The sequence below is a fragment of the Stenella coeruleoalba genome (genome assembly GCF_951394435.1).
Source record: "Stenella coeruleoalba genome assembly, chromosome: X".
Taxonomy (NCBI): Eukaryota; Metazoa; Chordata; class Mammalia; order Artiodactyla; family Delphinidae; genus Stenella; species Stenella coeruleoalba.
In genome coordinates, this window is record NC_137152.1 from 120,437,344 (window position 1) to 120,458,123 (window position 20,780).

At 40.8% G+C, this 20,780-nt stretch overlaps 1 protein-coding gene across 2 annotated transcripts in view; it reads right to left on the bottom strand.

Moving 5' to 3' along the window:
- The window catches only part of CD99L2 (CD99 molecule like 2), a 110,798-nt gene that overhangs the window by 46,031 nt on the left and 43,987 nt on the right, over nt 1-20,780 (bottom strand). For both annotated transcript variants that reach the window (XM_079910477.1, XM_079910476.1), the window contains exon 2: nt 7,232-7,291. In XM_079910477.1, the coding sequence (XP_079766603.1) occupies nt 7,232-7,291 (60 nt within the window). The remainder of the gene's footprint in view (nt 1-7,231; nt 7,292-20,780) is intronic.

Consider the following 20,780-nt stretch of genomic DNA (forward strand, 5'->3'; position numbering starts at 1 on the left):
AAACAGCTCATACAACTCAACATCAAAAAAACCCAAACAACCCGATTAAAAAATGGGAAGAAGTGAACAGACATTTTTCCAAAGAGGAAATGCAGATGGCCAACAGACACATGAAAAGAGGCTCAACATCACTTATCATCAGGGAAATGCCAATCAAAACCACAATGAGGTATTACCTCACACCTGTCAGAATGGCTATCATCAAAAAGACCACACACAAAAAATGTTGGCAACAATGTGGAGAAAAGGGAACCCTCCTACACTGTTGGTAGGGATGTGAATTGGTCCAGCCACTGTGGAAAACAGTATGGAGGTTTCTTAAAAAACTAAAAATAGAACTTCCATATGGCCCAACAATTGCACTCCTGGGTATATATCCAAAAAAACCCCAGAAACACTAATTCAAAAAGATACATCCACCACAATGTTCACAGCAGCATTATTTACAATTGCCAAAATATGGAAGCAATATAAGTGTCCATCAACAGATGAATGGAAAAAGAAGTGATGTGTATACATACACACACACACACACACACACACACACACACACAAAATGGAATACTACTCAGCCATAAAAAAGAATGAAGTTTTGCCATCTGCAACAACATGGAAAGACTTGGAGGGTTTTATGATAACTGAATGACAAATACTGTACCATAGCACTTATATGTGGAATCTAAAAAATACAACAAACTAGTGAACACTTAAAAAAGAAACAAACTCACAGATATAGAAAATAAACTAGTATTTACCAGTGGGGGAAGGAAGGGGGGAGGGGCAAGATAGGGGTAGGGGACTAAGAGGTGCAAATTATTATATATAAAATGTGCTACAAGGATATACTGTACAACACAGGGAGTACAGCCAATATTCTATAATAACTATAAATGGAGTATAACCTTTAAAAATTGTGAAGCACTAAACTGTACACCTGTAACTTACATAATATTGTACATCAACTACTATACTTCAATTTTAAAAATGGGCAAAGGACTTAGACATTTCTCCAAAGAAAACATACAAATGGCCATCAGGTACATGAAAAGATGCTCAACATCACTAATCATCAGGGATATGCAAATCAAAACCACAATGAGACATCATCTCATACCTGTTGGGATGACTACTATCAAAAAAACAAAAGATAGGGCTTCCCTGGTGGCGCAGTGGTTGAGAGTCCGCCTGCCGATGCAGGAGACACGGGTTCGTGCCCCGGTCCGGGAAGATCCCACATGCCGCGGAGCGGCTGGGCCCGTGAGCCATGGCTGCTGAGCCTGCGCGTCCGGAGCCTGTGCTCCGCAATGGGAGAGGCCACAACAGTGAGAGGCCCGTGTACCACAAAAAAAAAACAAAAAAAAAACACGAAAGATAATGTGTTGATTAGGTTGTGGAGAAAAAGGAGCCCCTTCTACACTGTCAGTGGGAATGTAAAATGGTACACCCACGATGGAAAACAGTATGGAGGTTCCTCAAAAAAATGAAAAACAGAACTATCATTTGGGGACTTCCCTGGTGGTGCAGTGGTTAAGAATCCGCCTGCCAATGCAGGGGACACGGGTTCGAGCCCTAGTCCGGGAAGATCCCACATGCTGCAGAGCAACTAGGCCTGTGCGCCACAACTACTGAGCCTACGCTCTAGAGTCCATGAGCCACAACTACTGGAGCCCACGAGCCACAACTACTGGAGCCCGTGAGCCACAACTACTGAAGCACACATGCCTAGAGCCCGTGCTCTGCAAGAGAAGCCACAGCAATGAGAAGCCTGTGCACCACAACAAAGAGTAGCCCCTGCTCTCTGCAACTAGAGAAAGCCCACGCAGCAATGAAGACCCAACGCAGCCAAAAATAAATAAATAAAAAATAAGTAAACATTTAAAAAAAAACTATCATTTGATCCAGCAATCCTACTTTTGGGTATATATCCAAAAGAAATGAAATAAGGATCTCAAAGAGGTAACAACACGTCCAAGTTCACTGTAGCATTAATCTCAATAGCCACAATATGGAAACAACTCAAGTGTCCATGGATGGATGACTGGATAATGAAAACGTGGAATATACATGCAATGGAATATTATTCATCCTTAAAAAATAAGAAAATCCTGCCCTTTGGGACAACATGGATGGACTTGGAGGACATCATGCTAAATGAAGCCAGACACAAAAGAATACTACGTGACTCTACTTCTATGAGGAATCTAAAATAGTCAAATTCATAGAGAGTAGAATGGTGGTCACCAGGGGCTTGGGGGAGAGGGAAATGGAGGAGGTGTCAGTCAAAGGGTACAAAAGTCTGGGGGGAAAAAGGAAAATAAGCTGGTGAGGATGTGGAAAAATTGGAATCCTCATACACTGCTGGTAGGAGTGTAAAATGGTACAGCGACTATGGAAAAAAGTTTGGCAGTTCCTCCAAAAGTTAAACACAGAATGACCATATGACCTTGGGATTCCACTCCCAGGGTATACACCCTAAAGAATTAAAAGCAGGTATTCAAACAAGAACATGTACATGCAAACAAGAACATGTACATGCATGTTCATAGCAGCATTCTTCATAATAGCCAAAAGATGGAAACAGTCAAACGTCCATCAACTGATGAATAGATAAAACTGTGCTCTATCCATACAATGGAATATTACTCAGACATAAAAAGGAGTGAAACACTGATACATGCTATAAGGTGGATGAACCTCCAAAACATTATGCTATGTGAGAGAAGCCAAAGACAAAAGGTTCCACATTATATGATACTATTTATATGAAATATCTTGGAGAGATCAGTCAACTGATACAGAAAGCAGATTGATGATGGTCTGGGGCTAGGGGGAGGGAGAAATGAGAAGAAACTGCTTAATGGGTAAGGGTTCTTACTCTGGAGTAATGGAAATGTTTTAGGACTGGATAGAGGTGGTGGTTGCACCACGGTGAATATCTTAAAATGCTACTGAATTGTTCGCTTTAAAATGGCTAATTTTATGTTACGTGAATTTTACTTCAATAGATTACTTACAAAGAGGGAAGGGTGGGAAAGGAGGGTATCATCACAACTGCATGTGCATTCTACCACAATTCAGTTTTAGTAAAAGTATATAGGGAAGTTGAGAATACGGAAAGTCTTTCTCTTAAAATGATCATACTTCCTTCACTCTTTGTGAAGGCTTTGGGTACACGAATGCATACGTCGATGTGGAGGCCACACCAGTGGATGGATTTTTACAGTAAGGGAACCACAAGTGATAATCTGTTGTCATTATGTAGTTTTTAAATCTAGATCATCAGTTTAGAGATGGTTTTATATCTATAATTTCCATTTGACTTTGCACCTATAATACGAAGAAGTACAGCTTACCTGTCCAAATGGGGCTCCTTATGTATACCTTATATTATGGCGATATGTACAGTTAGGAAAGGGAAATGACATTACTGAAACCATTATTTGTGCAACTTTCAGAAAAGCAGTTGCCACTTATAGAATATTAGCTTAAAATCCGTATGCTTCATGCAGTGCTTGTGTAAAAATATCTCTTTTTCCAGCTTTAAAAAAATCAACTGAACGTAGATGTGAAGGGTTTACTTGGGGGACTCTGATTTCTGTTCTATCCTTATGCTGTGCCACACTGTCTAGATCACGATACCTTTGTGGACCTCTGCCCTACTACTCACAGTTTCTGAGGAGCCTGGTTTCTCGGAAGATCTGCAGGTGCCGGTTGTGCCGGTTCAAGAGAATGCGCTCCTTACATGTCTAGGGAACCCGATGCTCTGCCACAGCCTGAGCCTGCAGTGATACAGAGCATGACCTTGGATTTGTGTACTTTTAAGATACCATTAACTACCGATTTTCTTGTTGTGAGCCTTTAAATGGGATTTATTGTCATCCATAATTGAGATGAGCAAAGTCTAGCTACTTATCAAGGAATTAGAATAGTAGGTCACCGTCATCAAAGCAAAGAGCTCCTAAAATAAAGACATCTGTTCCTGTGAAGCCTTGCTCAAAATGACAAATGTAGAAAGGATTCTCTGATGCTCAGCAAATGCTGCCTGCAACACTGCACTCCTGCCCGGAGCACCTCTTTGTAAGGTGTGCCGCACCCCTGGGTGTGGCTTAACGCGAGTGCCATGGCATTCGGAGAAAATCAGGGCACTCAAAAGAAGCTTGATTCGGCAAAAGCAGAAGTGGGTTCCCCCTGTGAGATGATTGCACACAGAGAGAAAAAGGGAGAGATGAGGGGAGAGATGGAGGGAAGTGGGGAGTGAAGGCAGGTGAGAGGGAGGGGCAAATTCTGAAAGCAACATGGTGAACCCTGAAAGTGTTACGCTAAGTGAAAGCAGCCAAGATAGAAAAAAAGGATGGCAGAGCGATGTGGTCTTGAAGGATGTCATTCAACCGAAGACACCATGTGCTGGTGGTCCTACAGGTCCCAGACACACTGGCTCATGGGTGCTGATGAAGATCAGAAGAGCCAGCGCACAGTTGACAAAGGGATATAAATATTAAAAAGTCCTCCATCAGGAAATTAACAAATTTACTAGTTAGGGGTCTGTTTATACTTACTGTGTTTGTTTTGTTGTTTGGTCACGTTTGGTTTTGGAAATGTTAAACAATTTCATTAAAACCATCACTGCTAATAAATTAAGTATATTTATTTTCCTGGGAATCTAAAAGGCCACCTGCATGTATAGGACTGTGGACATGTTCAGGAAAGACCTGAAAATGCTCAAGGCTCTCACCTCACACCACACACAAAACTATAAAGCTCTTAGAAGTTCATTTTTAGGTATATGATCTATTTTGAGTTAATTTTTGTGTAATGTATGAGGCAGGGATCCAAATTCATTTTTTGCATGTGGATATCCAATTGTCTCAGCACCATTTACTGAAGACACCATTCTTCCCCCATTGAATAGTCTTGGCATCTTGGTCACAAGTCAACCGGCCATAGATGTAATGGTTCATTTCTAGACTCTCAATTTTATTCCATTGAGCTCTATGTCTATCTTTAGGATAAGTACCACACTATCTTGATTACCGCACGTTTGTAGTAAGTTCTGAAATTTAGAAGTGTGAGTCCTCCAACTTTTTCTTCTCTTTCAAGATTGTTTTGACTATTCTGGGTTCCATGAATTTCCATATGTATTTTAGGATCTGCTTGTCTGCAAAAATTCTATCTGGAAGTTTGACGGGAATTATGTTGAATTTGTTGATCAGTTTAAGCAGGTGAGCATTCCTCACGTGTGCCTGACTCTTACACCACAGACCCAGCTGAGTAAGTCCTTCCAATGAAATCAGTCAAAGAACAATAATAATGGCTGACACTGAGCACTCACCTTGTGCCGAGTCCTCTGCTGAACACTTCACAGGGGCCATCTTATCTAACCCTTACAATTATTATTAATTTATTATTATTAACCTCATGCAACAGATGAGGAAACTGAGGTGCAAAGAAGTCAGATAACTCACCCAAGGTAACAGTTAATAAGTGGCAGAGGCAGGGTTCAGACACAGGCAGTCTAACTCCAGAGCCCGTGCCTTTGTCAGTCCTGAATATACAAAGAGACCTCTCAAACTCATTAAAAAAACAAAAAAGACAAGCAACCTGGCAGAAAATGGGGAAAGGATATGAACAGACAATTCACCAAGAGGAAAATGCAAATGGCAAAAAAATATATGGTTTTTTTATCCATCATACTGGTAAAATGTTTTTGATTGGTGAAATCTGGCGATCTGGTACGGGTCTGGGGGAAAAACATACTCTTGTAACAGCATCAGTGGGAGTACACAATGGCACATGCATTTTCGAAACAATTTGTCAAAATCTATTAAAATATAAAATACATACACCCTTTGGCCTGATAGTTGGACACAAAGGAAATAGACAAGAATGTTCACTGAAGTCCCATTTGTAATTGTGCAAAACAGAAACAAACCACGTGCCTGCCAGTAGGAAGTGGCATCACTGGCCGCGGCCAAAGCCACGCCACTGGAATGCCAGCTCCATGAAGCATACGTTTGTGAACGAGATACAGGTATAAAAATATAGATATATAGATAATATAGTGTGTTGAATAGTGGCCCCCAAAATATATAGCCAAGTCCTAAGCTCCAGAACTTATGAATGTGACCTTATTTGGAAAAAGGGTCTTTGCAGATGTAATTAAGTAAAGATCTTGAGATGAGGTCATTCAAGATCATCCAGATGGGCTCTAAAACCAACAAAAAGTGTCCTTGTAAGAGACTGAAGAGGAGAAGTCACACACACAAGGAGAAGGCCAAGTGAAGACGGAGGCAGAGACTGGAGCCATGCAGCTGCAAGCCGAGGACCACCTGGAGCCGCCAGAAGCTAGGCTAGGCAAGGAAGCATTCTTCCCCTAGAGCCTTCAAGCAGGCGTATGGTCCTACCGACACCTCGATTTTGGACTTCTGGCCTCAAGAACTGTGAGTGAATAAATTTCTGTGGTTTTAGGCCACCCAGTCTGTGGTACTTTGTTACAGCTGCCTGTAAGAAAGGAAACTAACATAGATAGCTATATTCACTCAGGTCTTCAATACATATTCCGTTTTTTTAAAAGGTGTGAAATACATAATGTAAAACAAAATCACCGAATAATCTATGAGTGCAGGTGTTCACAACAGCAGAGAAAACTAGTTGGGACCAGCATATCTTAAACGGACGTAGGCAGCTCCCTCTTGGGATGCGAGTGGGTGTTGTAGGATGGGGAGGGATCAATGGAAATATCAACTTTACTTTCTAAGTATTCATGCATTTTTTTAAAAGAATGGTTTAAATTTTTTTCTCAAAAAACTGTAAAGAGAAACTGATGACAAACTTAGCATTTGAGAGATTACCTGTAGATATGGTTCTAAGAATACCTGTTATAAAAAGATCTAAAAGGAGAAACAAATCCTTTATTCATTTCCAAGTACCTTTTTCTGAGCTAGAAAAAGATAGTCCTTGGAGGCCACTGCTGAGGTGTCACACCAGTAAAGGCTATGACTTGAGCCAGAGAAAATCCTGTATCAGTTATTGCACATTTTTGGTATTCTCCACAAAGAAAACAAAGGATTTTAAATATTCAGATTTTCTTTAAATAATGCAATTTATGATAAACATGTTCCATCGGATCAGGTGAAATGCAGGCCATCTACTGTTTTCCCTGAATGTGTATTCTGAATGGGTAGTGCATATTAAGCATTATAATTTGCTTTTAATAGTTTGATTTACTACTCACGCTTCACTGAGGAAGTTTCTTCCAATGCATCCTCCAGACTGAAACCAACGTCCCCAGATCCTAAAAATTAAAAAAAAAAAAAGATTTTTGAATGTAACTATCTTTGCAAAACACAAAATAATACTGAAATACTCTCGTAACGGTCACTTCCCTTTAGACAGTGTCCTGAAGATACTGCCACAAAAGGAAATCAGTTGAAACCACCCAAAGATATATTGAATTGTTATCCTTCGACAAGCAACCTATTGCTACCAAAACAACAACAACAAAACAAACAGTCTTCGGTCTACTTGAAGGCTGAAGGCTCAACTGTATGAAACATGAAGTACAATCTTATTTTAAAAAACTTTATAGTATGACTTTTGCAACAGGGAGTATCAGAGCCCCAAAACTCCATTGATAATGGGCAAGTTCTTTCACCCCATCCCGGCTCTCACATAAAGGCTGCTCTGCATTTTGGCAACCCAGGGCACCTTCCCCCCGATCCCAGCAACTACACCTAGACTAGTATCTCTGACTAATTACACATAACTAAAAAGGCACTGGGGAAGAGTTTTTCACAAGAGAATTTGTCCTCAGAAGTGGACCCATCTGCCCAACCCTGACTGCTATTGAACTTGACAGCTTTCATTCCCTCTAGATGGGCATGTAGTTTCCCACCGGGGTATATACATTAACTCTCAAGCAAACCACTATGCGTGTATACTGAAGTTGAACAAATAAGTAAGTGGACAGTGGATTATAGAAGCCAGGTTTCTCACTGTTGGAGAGGGAGGTTACAGATAAGAAGAGAAGGCTAGAATGACCCATGTGATAGTGGATCAGAGTTGGAGACCTCAGTATGAACCACATTTAGCTTCATATATATATACAGATGGTTACATATAGAAATATTCATAAACATGTGTATATATACGGGTTAGTATGCAGATATATATTCCCTTGCTCTGTCAGGTGCAAAGACCTAGAAGCAACAACACCCCAGTAGCAATGAACACACTGAGCACCCAGATCTTGGTTTCTAAATACCATTCTCCAATAAATGGAACCAGAGCTCCTTGGAGAAATGGCTGATTCTAGAATTGGGGCAGGAAATATCTAGATGAGTTTGGAGCATATTACAGTGCTAGGAAGTACTTTAAAATATATTGATATTGGTTGGTATAGGTCAAAGGACCACAGGACTGACTGAAAGAGTTCTCAATGGCTAAAGGTGGAACAATTTTAAGCAGCAAAATAAAGTGGTATTGGATTATGACCCTAAGTATAAATTTCCATGAGTCCAGGCTGATATAAATAATTGAACAAAAACATAAAAAGGAGAGAATAGAAGAATTCAAATTAATTTATGTAGATATCTCTCCTCTCCATAAGTGTTGACTTCCTTCCAAGATTACAGTATGAGAAGGTGGGGAGAAACCAGTGGAGAAACCTGACAAACACTACATCAGCCAGGCGATCAAGGTTAACTTTAACAGTGATGAGTCATATTGATACTATATTCCCTTGATATGATGTGATGAGAAGGGCACTATACCTGTGTGGTCTTCCTCTCAAGGAAGTGTAACTCTATAACCCCAGTATAATCATAAGGAAAACATCAGAGAAATTCCAGTTGAGGGGCATCCGACAAAATACCTGACTAATACTCCTCAAAACTGTCAAGGCTGTCAAAAACAAAGTTTGAGAAACAGGCATAGCCTGAAGAGCCAACGGAGATGTAATGATGGAAAGTCATGTGGTACCCTTGATTGGATCCTAGAACAAAAACAACGACTTTAAGTAAAAACTAAGGAAGTATGAATAGAGTATGGACTTTAGTTAATAATAGTGTATCAATGTTGGTTCATTAATTGTGACAAACGTACCATGCTAATATAAAATGTTAATAATGAGGGAAACTGGGTGTAGAGCACATTAGAACTCTTTGCACTAGTTTTGCATTGTAAATCTAAAACTGTTCTTAAAAAGTTTATTTTTAAAAATACATTTTATATAGCAAAAAAAAAGGTAATCACTAAAAGAGTTACAGGATATATAACCTCTAACTTATTCAAGAAAAAAAAAGAAAGGTCAACACCAACAACTAAAATTCAATCCAACAAAAGTCACCAAACGGAAAAAAGAAACAAAAACATGTTAAATAGAAAACATGGACTTTAACATAAGAATATGTACAATCATATCAGTAAAAAGTGAGTGTAAATAGAATAAATCTCCTATCAAAAGATAAATGGGGACTTCCCTGGTGGCGCAGCAGTTAAGAATCTGCCTGCCAATGCAGGGGACACGGTTCAAGCCCTGGTCCAGGAAGATCCCACGTGCCGCGGAGCAACTAAGCCCGTGCGCCACAACTACTGAGCCTGCGCTCTAGAGCCCACGAGCCACAACTACTGAGCCCGTGCATCACAACTACTGAAGCCCGCACACCTAGAGCCCATGTTCTGCAACAAGAGAAACCCCGCAATGAGAAGCCCATGCACCGCAATGAAGAGTAGCCTGCACACCAAAATGACGAGTAGCCCCTGCTTGCCACAACTAGAGAAAGCCCGCGCGGGGCAAAGAAGACCCAACGTGGCCAAATAAATTTTTTTTAAAAGATAAATGGGATAAAAAATTACTATATGCTGTTGACAAAATATACACCTAAAACAAAACATATATATATATAAACAAACATATATATAAACATATATATGTGTATATAAAATAGAGAAATATATCAGGCAAATGCTAACAGGAAGGAAACAATATTAATATAAGACAAAGATAAAATTTAAGACACAGGAAAAGAGCAATATTTTATGGGAATAAAGCATATAATCCACCAATAAAGTAAAAGTTTTACACTTAATAACCCAGCTTCTAAAGTAGACTTTTGCTTCTTGCTATGATGAAATAATTGGTATTAGATTAGCTTTCCCATCATAAACAACCATAAAATAGACAAAACACAAAGCAACAGCTTTCAGCATTGAATAAGCACTGAGAGACCGCAGTCCCTGAGATCAGGGAAATCATGACCACTAAATCCAACAGGTGTTCCAGGATTGGATCCTGAACCCATAAAGATCATCATTGGGACAATCTGTGAAATCTGAATGAGGTCTGTGGACTAGATGGTAATACTGGATCACTGTCAATTTCCTGATCTTGATGGACGTACTCTGGTTGTGGAGGAGGGTGTCCTTGTTTTTAAGAAATGCACACTGAAGTATCAAGAGGTAATGGGCATCGTGTTTGGGACTGATTCTGAAATTATTCAGAAGAAAGGTATTTGGAGATACATATACACACCAGAGCAAATGTGGTAAAACTGGGAAATCTAGGTGAATAGTAAATGGGAATTCCTTGTATTAGATATTACTGGAACAACTGGTGAAACTTGAAAGAAGTCTTAGGATTAGGTAGTATTAACGGATCAATGTTAATTTTCTGATTCAGATGGTTACATTGATGATATACAAAAGGATGTCTATAGGAAATGGACTCTGAAGTATGCTGTGGGAGAAGGGATGATAGGGCATGGTAACATATTCTTAAATTATTGGGGGGGAAAAAAGTTCCGTGTACTGTACTTGCAAGTTTCCTGCAGGTCTGTAACTGTTTAAACATTTAAAGAATTAAAATAATTTAAATACGCATATTTCTTATTCCAACAATTGTACTTCCAGGTACGTGTTACAGAAAAATACTTATACATGTGCCCAAAGAGTTATGTACAGGATGTTCATAGCAGTACTGCTTACAACAGCAAAAAGAAATGGAAACAGACCAAGTGTTCAAAGAAGAATAGTTGAATTAAATATGGTAAATATGGTTCTTCAATACAATAAAATGTCCCGTAGCTGTTTAAAAGAATGGGATACTCTCAGTAAACTAGGACTAGAAGGCAATTTCCTCAACTTGACAATGAGTATCTACAAAAAACCTACAGCTAACGTGATATTTAAGGGTGAGAAACCAAAGCTTTAGAAGATCGGGATCAAGGCAATGATGTCCCTTCTCACCACTGCTTTTCAACATCATACTGGCAGTCCCAGCTACTTCAGTAAGAAAAGGGAAAAAAAGGTATAAAGATTGGGAAGGAAGAAATAAAACTGTCTTTGTTTGCAGAGGACATGATCATACAAAATAATCTAACCCCCCAAAAAACAACCCAAAACAAAAAACTCCTGGAACTAATAAGTAACTACAGCAAGGGTGCAGGATATAAGGTTAATACAAAAGTCAATCAATTTCCTATGTACCAGCAATGAACAAATGGAATTTGAAATAAAAACACAACACCATTTACATTAGCGCCCCCCCCAATAAACGCCTGATATAAATCTAACAAAATTTGCACAAGATCTATATAAAGAAAACTGCAGAACTCTGATGAAAGAAATCAGAAGAAAACTAAATAAATAGAGAGATATTCCATGGATAGGAAGACTCAATACTGTCAAGATTTCAGTTCTTCCTAATTTGATTTATAGATTCAGTGCAATCACAATCAAAATGTCAGCAAATGATCTTGTGATTGACAAACTGATCAAGTTTATATGGAGAGGAAAAAAAGAATAGCCAATACAATACTGAATGAAAAGAACAAAGTTGGAGGACTGACAACTACACAACCTCAAGACTTACTATAAAGTTATAGTAATCAAGATAGTGTGGTATTAGCAACAGACAGATCAATGGAACAGAATACAGAGCCCAGAAATAGACCAACATAAATACAGTCAACTGATCTTTGACAAAGGAGCAAAGGCAATACAATGGAGAAAAGATAGTCTTTTCAACAAATGGTGCTAGAACAACTGGACAACCACATGGGGAAAAAATCTAGACACAGACCTTACACCCTTCACAAACATTAACTCAAAATGGATCATAGTACATTGTCTTTTTGTTTTGTTGATAAAAGTTTTTGCATAGCAAAGGGAACTAAGTTGAATTAGGTTCATTTATTTTTGCTTTTATTTCCTTTACTTTAGTAGACGGATCCAAAAAAATATTCCTGCGATTTATGAGAAGGAGTGTTCTGCCTATGTTTTCCTCTAGGAGTTTTACAGTATATAGTCTTCCATTTAGGTCTTAAATCCATTTTGAGTTTATTTTTGTATATAGCCTTAGAGAATGTTCTAATTTTATTCTTTTACATGCAGATGTCCAGTTTTCCCAACACCACTTATTGAAGAGACTGTCTTTTCTTCATCATATATTCATGTTTCCTTTGCCATAGATTAATTGACCATAAGTGTATGTGTTTATTTCTGGATTCTCTATTCTCTTCCATTGATCTATGTGTCTGCTTTTCTGCCAGCACCATACTGTTTTGATTACTGTAGCTTTGTAGTATAGTCTGAGGTCAGGAAGCATGATTCCTCCAGCTCTATTCTTCTTTCTCAAGATTGTTTTGGCTACTTGGGGTCTTTTGTGTTTCCATACAAATTTTTAAATTATTTGTTCTAGTTCTGTGAAAAATGCCATTGGTATTTTGATAGGGATTGCACTGAACTGGTAGACTGCCTTGGGTAGTATCATCATTTTAATAATACTGTTAAACAGAATATTGATACCCAGAACACGGTGTATCTTTCCATCTCTTTGTGTAGTCTTCAATTTCTTGCATCAGTGTCAAAATGGATCACAGACCTAAATATAAAACACAAAGTGATAAAACTCCTAGAAGATTAACACAGCAGAAAATATAGATGACTTGGGTTTGGTGATGACTTGTTAGATACAACCAAAGGCACGATCCATGAAAGGAAAAATTGATAAGTGGATTTCATTTAAATTAAAAAATTCTGCTCTGCAAAAGACACTGCCAAAAAATGAAAAGACAAGCCACAGATTGGGAGAAAATATTTACCAAAGGCACATCTAACAAAGGACTGTTATCCAAAATATACAAAGAACATTTAAAACTTAATAGTAAGAAAACAAAGAACCCCATTAAAAAATGGGCCACATCCCAAGGGTCCCTGGTGACTAGTCTTCTCCTGCAGACCTGGGATCCAGGCCCAGCCATATGAAAAGATGTTTTCCAAAGAAGATATACAAATGGCCAACAGGTATATGAAAAGATGCTCAACAACACTAATCACCAGGGAAATGCATATTGAAACCACAATGAGTTATCACCTCACACCTGTCAGAATGGTTAGAGTGAACAAAACAAGAGCTAAGTGTTGGTGAGGATGTGGAGAAAAAGGAATCCTTATGCATCACTGGTGGGAGGTAAATTGGTTCAGCCACTATGGAAAACAGTGGGTCTTCAAAAAATGAAAAAGAGAATTATGATCCAGCAAATCCCACTTCTGGGCATATAGCCAAAGGAAATGAAATCACTATCTCAAAGAGATATCTGCACCCCCCACACCATGCTCACTGCAGCATTATTCGCAATAGCCAAGACATGGAAACTACCATTGACAGATGAATGGATAAAGAAAATGTGGTCTATACAAACCATAGAATCTTATTTGCCATTGAAAAGAAGGAGATTCTGCCTTTTCAACAACATGGATATATCTAAGAGGGTATTATGCTAAGTGAAATAAGTCAGACAGAGAAAGACAAATACTGTATGATCTCACCTGCATGTGGAGTCTAAAAAAGCCAAACTCATAGAAACAGAGTAGAATGGTGGTTGCCAGGGGCTGCAGGGGGGGCGGAAATGGGGAGATGTTGGTCATAGGGTATAAACTTCCAGTTAATGATGAATCCGTTCTAGGGATCTAATATAGTATTATTAGACAATAATATAGGTGACAATAGTTAGCAATTTTCAGGTATATAATACACTATTGCTAAGAGGGTAGATCTTAAATGTTCTCACCAGACACACACACAAAATGGTAATTAGGTGAGGAGCTGTTAACTAATGTTATCATGGTAATCATTTCACAATATATACATGTACCAAATCATCACATTGTCAATTATATGTCAAAATGCTGGGGAAAAAAGAGATAAAGAAAAAATAAAGATATGAACCATGTGAGTCAGAGTTGGTGTATGTCTTGTTGGAATGTTTCTCTAAAACTATACACATAAACAAAAGCTGACCAAGAAAAAAACAACGGGCCAAAGACCTTAACATACACATCACCAAAGCAGATAGACAGATGGCAAATAAGCATATGAAAACATGTTACACATCCTATCATTAGGGAAAATCGAATTAAAACATCCAAATGGCCAAAAGTCCAGAACGAAGACAACAGCAAGCACTGATAAGGATGTGGAACAAAAGGAAATCACATTACTGCTAGGAATGCAAAATGGTACAGTCACTTTGGAAGACAGTTTGGTGGTTTCTAACAAAACATACATACCATATGATCCAGCAATTCTGCTCCTTCGTGTTTACCCAAAGGAGTTAGAAACTTATGTCCAAACAAAAACTTACACAAGGATGTTTATAATTTCTTCATTCATAATTGCCAAAGCTTGGAAGCAACCAAGATGTCCTTCAGTAAGTGAGTGGATAAATAAACTGTGTGACATCCAAGACAATGGAATATTATTCAGTGCTAAAAGTAAATAAGAAATCAAGCCATGAAAAGACACAGAGGAACCTTCAATGCCCATACTCAGTGAAAGACGCCAATTGTAAAGTAACACAGTGGATGATTCCAACTATCTGACATTCTAGAAAAACATTAAGACAGTAAAAGGATCAGCGGTTGCCATGGGTTGTATGGGGTGGAATGACTAGGTGGAGCACAGAGGATTTTTAGGGCAGTGAAAATACTCTGTATGATACTCTGACGGTGGATGCACGTCATTAAACCTTTGTCTAAACCCACAGAACGTACACCACCAAAAGTGAACCGTAATGTAAACTATGGACTTTGGGTGATAATAATATTGTCAATATAGGTTAATCAGTTGTAACGAAGGTAGCATTCTTGTGCGGGAGTGGGTGTTGGTAATGAGGGAGGCTGTGCATGTGTGGGGGCAGGAGGTATATGAGAAAACTCTATACCTTCTGCTCAACATTGCTGTGAACCTAAAACTGATATTAAAAAATTAAGTCTATTTTGAACAAAAGAATGGCATAAGCCTATATACTGACATGGGAGAAAGCTCCAAGATACAGTATTAAATAAAGAAAGCAAAGTGCAGAGAAGTATTTTTCCATGCGTGTGTATCTACATTTATAGCTGTAAAAATCTTCTGGAAGGGAGCTTACATGCAGTGATTGGTAACAATGATTATGTTTAGGGAATGAGAAAAGTGGTCAGGGAGGAGCACTGTACTATTAATTAAAACCCTTCTTTTTGTTTTTAATCATGTATAAGTATTTATATTATTATTATAAATAATTTTTAAAGTTCTGTATCAACCCCTCCAAAATCATAAGCCAATCATCCTACAAAACTCTATCCCTACTTTTTCACCCAAGAAGTGAGAGAGTAGGTTCTTCCAAATAACACCTTGTACAAGTAATAATGTTTTTAGCTTCAGCCATTCCCCTACTGTTTGCTGATATGTCCTGCTATATGTCATCAAGAGTTAAGAGCAATACAACACACATTTTTCCAAAGAAGACATGCAGATAGCCAGCGGGCACATAAAAAGACACTCAACATCGTTAATCACAGGAAAATGCAAATTAAATCCATGATGAGATCACCTCACACCGGTCAGAATGGCCATCATCAAAAAGTCTAGAAACAGGGCTTCCCTGGTGGTGCAGTGGTTGAGAGTCTGCCTGCCGATGCAGGGGACACAGGTTTGTGCCCCGGTCCGGGAAGATCCCACGTGCCGCGGAGCGGCTGGGCCCGTGAGCCATGGCCGCTGAGCCTGCGCGTCCGGAGCCTGTGCTCCGCAACGGGAGAGGCCACAACAGTGAGAGGCCCGCGTACCGCAAAAAAGAAAAAAAAAAATCTAGAAACAATAAATGCTGGAGAGGGTGTGGAGAAAAGGGAACCCTCCTGCACTGTTGGTGGGAATGTAAATGGATGCAGCCACTGTGGAAAACAGAATGGAGGTGTCTTAAAAAACTAAAAATAGAGCTACCATATGACCCAGCAATTCCACTCCTGGGTACATATCCCCCAAAACTGAAAACACTAAATCAAAAAGATACAGGCACCCCCCAATGTTCAGAGCAGCATTATTTACAGTTGCCAAGATATGGAAGCAACCTAAGTGTCCATCAACAGATGAATGGATAGAGAAGATAGAAGATGTGGTGTACACACACACACACACACGCACACACACACAATGGAATACTACTCAGCCATAAAAAAGAATGACCTTTTGCCATTTGCAACACATGGAAGGACTTGGAGGGTATTATGCTAACTGAAATAAGTCAGACAGAGAAAGACAAATACCGTATGATACCACTTATATGTAGAATCTAAAAAATACAACAAACTAGTGAATATAACAAAAAAGAAATAGACTCATAGATACAGAGAACAAAATCCTGGTTACCAGTGGGGGAAAAAGGAAACGGGAGGGGCCGGTTAGGGGTAGGGGATTAAGAGGTACGAACTAGTATGCATAAAATAAATAAGCTACAAGGATATATTGTACAACACCAAGAATATAGCCAATATTTCGTAGCACCTATAAAAAGAATATAACATTTAAAAATTGTGAATTACTAAGTTGCACACCTGAAACTTATAATGTTGTACATCAACTATACCTCAATTTTAAAAAAAGAGCAATAACACAATTTTGAAATATTTATTAATCCCTCGTTGACCTTGGATCCAATGGACCCAAACCATCTGTGGACAAAACCATTCAAAATCTCAATCTCCATCCTGAGCTATTAAGAGTCTGTAACCAAGCACAGCTGCTGAAATCAAGACGGGAACAAATATGGTCTAAAATAGGGTCGCGGGCTTCCCTGGTGGCGCAGTGGTTGAGAGTCCGCCTGCCGATGCGGGGGACGCGGGTTCGTGCCCCGGTCCGGGAAGATCCCACATGCTGCGGAGTGGCTGGGCCCGTGAGCCATGGCCGCTGAGCCTGCGCGTCCCGAGCCTGTGCTCCACAACGGGAGAGGCCACAGCAGTGAGAGGCCCGCGTACCGCGAAAAAAAAAAAAAAAAAATGAAGAGCTCCAGCTGAAATCAACTATACTCCAATATAAAATTAAAATTAAATTTAAAAATTTATGTTGGGGCTTCCCTGGTGGCACAGTGGTTGAGAGTCCGCCTGCCAATACAGGGGACGCGGGTTCGTGCCCCGGTCCGGGAAGATCCCACATGCCGCGGAGCGGCTGGGCCTGTGAGCCATGGCCGCTGAGCCTGCGCGTCCCGAGCCTGTGCTCCGCAGCGGGAGAGGCCACAGCAGTGAGAGGCCCGCGTACAGCAAAAACAAATAAAATAAAATAAAATAAAATAATAATAAAATAGGGTTGTGTTATGGTGATCATTTTGTAAAGTACAGAAATATCAAATTGCTGTGTTGTGCACCTGGAACTAACAGAGTTGTAGGTCAGTTATACTTCAATAAAAAAATAAAACTGTACCGGGGAGATAGTTCCATATCAGAAAAGAAGAAATAAAAAAGGGTTGTAGCCCACAGCTCTTCTATGTAACCTATAACACAACGACTCAGGTTGGGTATAGGCAGACAGGAATCCTGTGCATTAGGGACACTGCTTCGCCCTCTGGCACGAGGCACACCCTAGAAAGCAGCTGACTCATCGTAGGCCCAATTTACAAGGCCCCAATCACTGTACCTGGGAGGCCAGTGTTCCGGCATCCAGCAGAAGTTATATCGTTCCACTGCAGAGGGCTACAAATTTCTTCTAATGGAAAAAGCATGTAGTGAACTGGTTACACCTATCTGAAAACATACGGCAGAACTTTGGAAATCGTACCCATGGGCTTGTGTGTGTCCTTGAGAAGATACATCTAATAAGGAAAGTGCCGGTTCTATCCACAGATGCCCCGACAGCCTGAGTCCGTCCTGAAGTGGACTGTGCCCCTTTGGGAGGGAACACAAACTTGACCTTATATTGCAACCTGACCCACCGTGCCTGGGTGACTGGTGTCTGAAGCTAAGGGCACATTTAATGAGGGCTATAAAACCAGGCACAGCAGGCCCTTGTTAGAGGTTTCCGCCATGGAGTGGCTGAGACCCAGCACCTGCCCAAGCCTTGACTGAAACACGAGAGAGCCCATGTGATGTGCCCCTTAAGTACCTTTCATGTGGATTTGATCACTCCTTCCCTCCCTCTCTCCCCTGTCGTCCTCCCACCCTTCTACTGAGCTTATCCTGAAAGCACACCCACCCCCCCCGTCAGGTGTTATGTTCACCCTCTCTAGACCTGCCCTGTCCAACATGGTGGCTCCTAGCCACATGCTGCTATTTAAATTAATTACAATTCAATAAAACTTTTAAAAATTGAGTTCCTTAGTCACACTAGCCACCTTCCGATGCTTAACAGCCACGAGTGGCTGCTGGCGACTGTGTTGGACAGGCTGACAGAGAACCACCCGTCATCGCTGCTCTAGACGGTGAGCTGCTGGAAGCGGGGACGAGGCCTGCCAGTGAGAAGGCCCTCCCTCAAGGTGTGTTTGCCGTGATCATCCAAACTCTGTCCCCGTGCTGTGAGAGTGCTACTAGTAGATCGTACCTGATATTACTTTGTAACAGATCCATTTGGGTTTCATGCCAAGAGCAAACTCATCTCTGCAGAGGGACAGTCTGCTCCCTGCTGCTGGATCCAGAATTGCAGGGGCAGCCGGGATCTCTGCTTACTGAAGATTTCAGAGGCAAAGTCGCAACCCAGCCAGGGAGACGGGTGCCTCTCAAGTGCCCAGTCACGTCCATCACCCTGCTCTCTAAGGATAGTTTCTTTTCCATATTTTTCTTTTGTACGTATAAGCAGTTTTCAATTTGGGGGGAATGGGTCCGGTACAAATCCTAAATGAATAAATATTCACCCAAACTGCTTTGGTTCTCAAATTTTCAAATCTTGTCCCTTTTCTGTGACTGAATAAGAAGCCAAGGGAGAGAGTGGCATGGACATATAGACACTACCAAAGTGGGAAGCAGCCGCATAGCACAGGGAGATCAGCTCGGTGCCTTGTGACCACCTAGAGGGGTGGGATAGGGAGGGTGGGAGGGAGGGAGATGCAAGAGGGAAGAGATATGGGAACATGTGTATATGTATAACTGATTCGCTTTGTTATAAAGCAGAAACTAACACACCATTGGAAAGCAATTATACTCCAATAAAGATGTTAAAAAAAAAAAAGAACCCAAGGGACATCTGAGACTAGTAAATTGTAGATGCCTCATCTTTGGATTTCCCATTTGTCTGTCCGAGTGAAGCTTCCATAGATACTGAAACTACATTTAAGTTTGTCGGAGAAACCCAGGACAACACCCACCTGCCGGCATCGGGGCTAATGCCTGCATCTATGCCACAACTGCAAAGGAATGGAGTTATCTATCCAAGAGGAAAATGACTCGGTCAACAGCGAGGCTGTTAACAAGAGAAGATCCGCACCAGAAGACGGGCCCAAATGAAATTCACGCTGGAGGGGTCAAATCATAACCCAGTAAATAGAACCGCAGCACAAGCCCCTTGATCATCTGAGTTCAGGGAATACGACTAAAATCAGCCCCGGGAAGACTGAACCTACTGACGCAGGGGTGGGGGGACAGCTTGATTGAACCTGAAATGAACCGTGGAATAAGGATGTTCTAGTTTAATATGATAAAGACCTCGGCTGACACGGCTGCTTGTAAAGCCGTGCATTTCCCCAGCCCTCTGGCCGGGGACCACTGGGCCGCGAGTAATAAAAAGCAAACCTACAGGTCAGAAAAACAACCCCCCACCCCTCTGCTGCAGGGGCTCCCCGCCGACCACGGACATGCTCCTGAAAACTGCCTGTGGGGAACCTCCACAACAAAGTCATAGGCACGCACGGTCAATTTTACAAGCGTCTCTTTGAACACACTTTCTCTGTCTCCCGCCTAGTGCTAGAGAGGGTGGGAGCAAACTGAAAACGCTGTTAGGCTCGTCCCTGATTCCCCCGAATTTCTGCACCGTTTTAACTCTTGTAGCCTCAACCTAGATTCAAACGCACGTGTCTTGATAAATGTATGCTTTTACACCTCCAAGCATGCTGAGTAATTAACATCCTCTGGGTTAGCTAGATGCTGCAGCCTTGCAAGGGAACATGAAAATGGCTTTCCTCTGATTCCGATTACTAAACGGATTTAGCTACTGCCACCTGAGCTCCCACCAGTTTCATGAATAAATTTAAAGCACTCCCGGAGAGGACAATAACAACGCAAAGGCAGCAGTTCACCACAAGGCAGGGATCAGCATTTCAGTCCCAAACAGCCACCACCATCAACACATCTGCAGTGTCCAACCCAGGCAGCTGGCTGCCCGCATTCAAGGGCACACCTCTCGCCAGGCGCCTGCTGTGGAAAAGGGAACTTGGGAATGCAGGGAAGGACGTAGATGCGGGCGACACGGCTAAAAGTCTTCGTACATATTTCCAGGAAGCATCCAAGTGTCCTACATACGTGGCAGGTAGCTTGATTTTCAATATCGG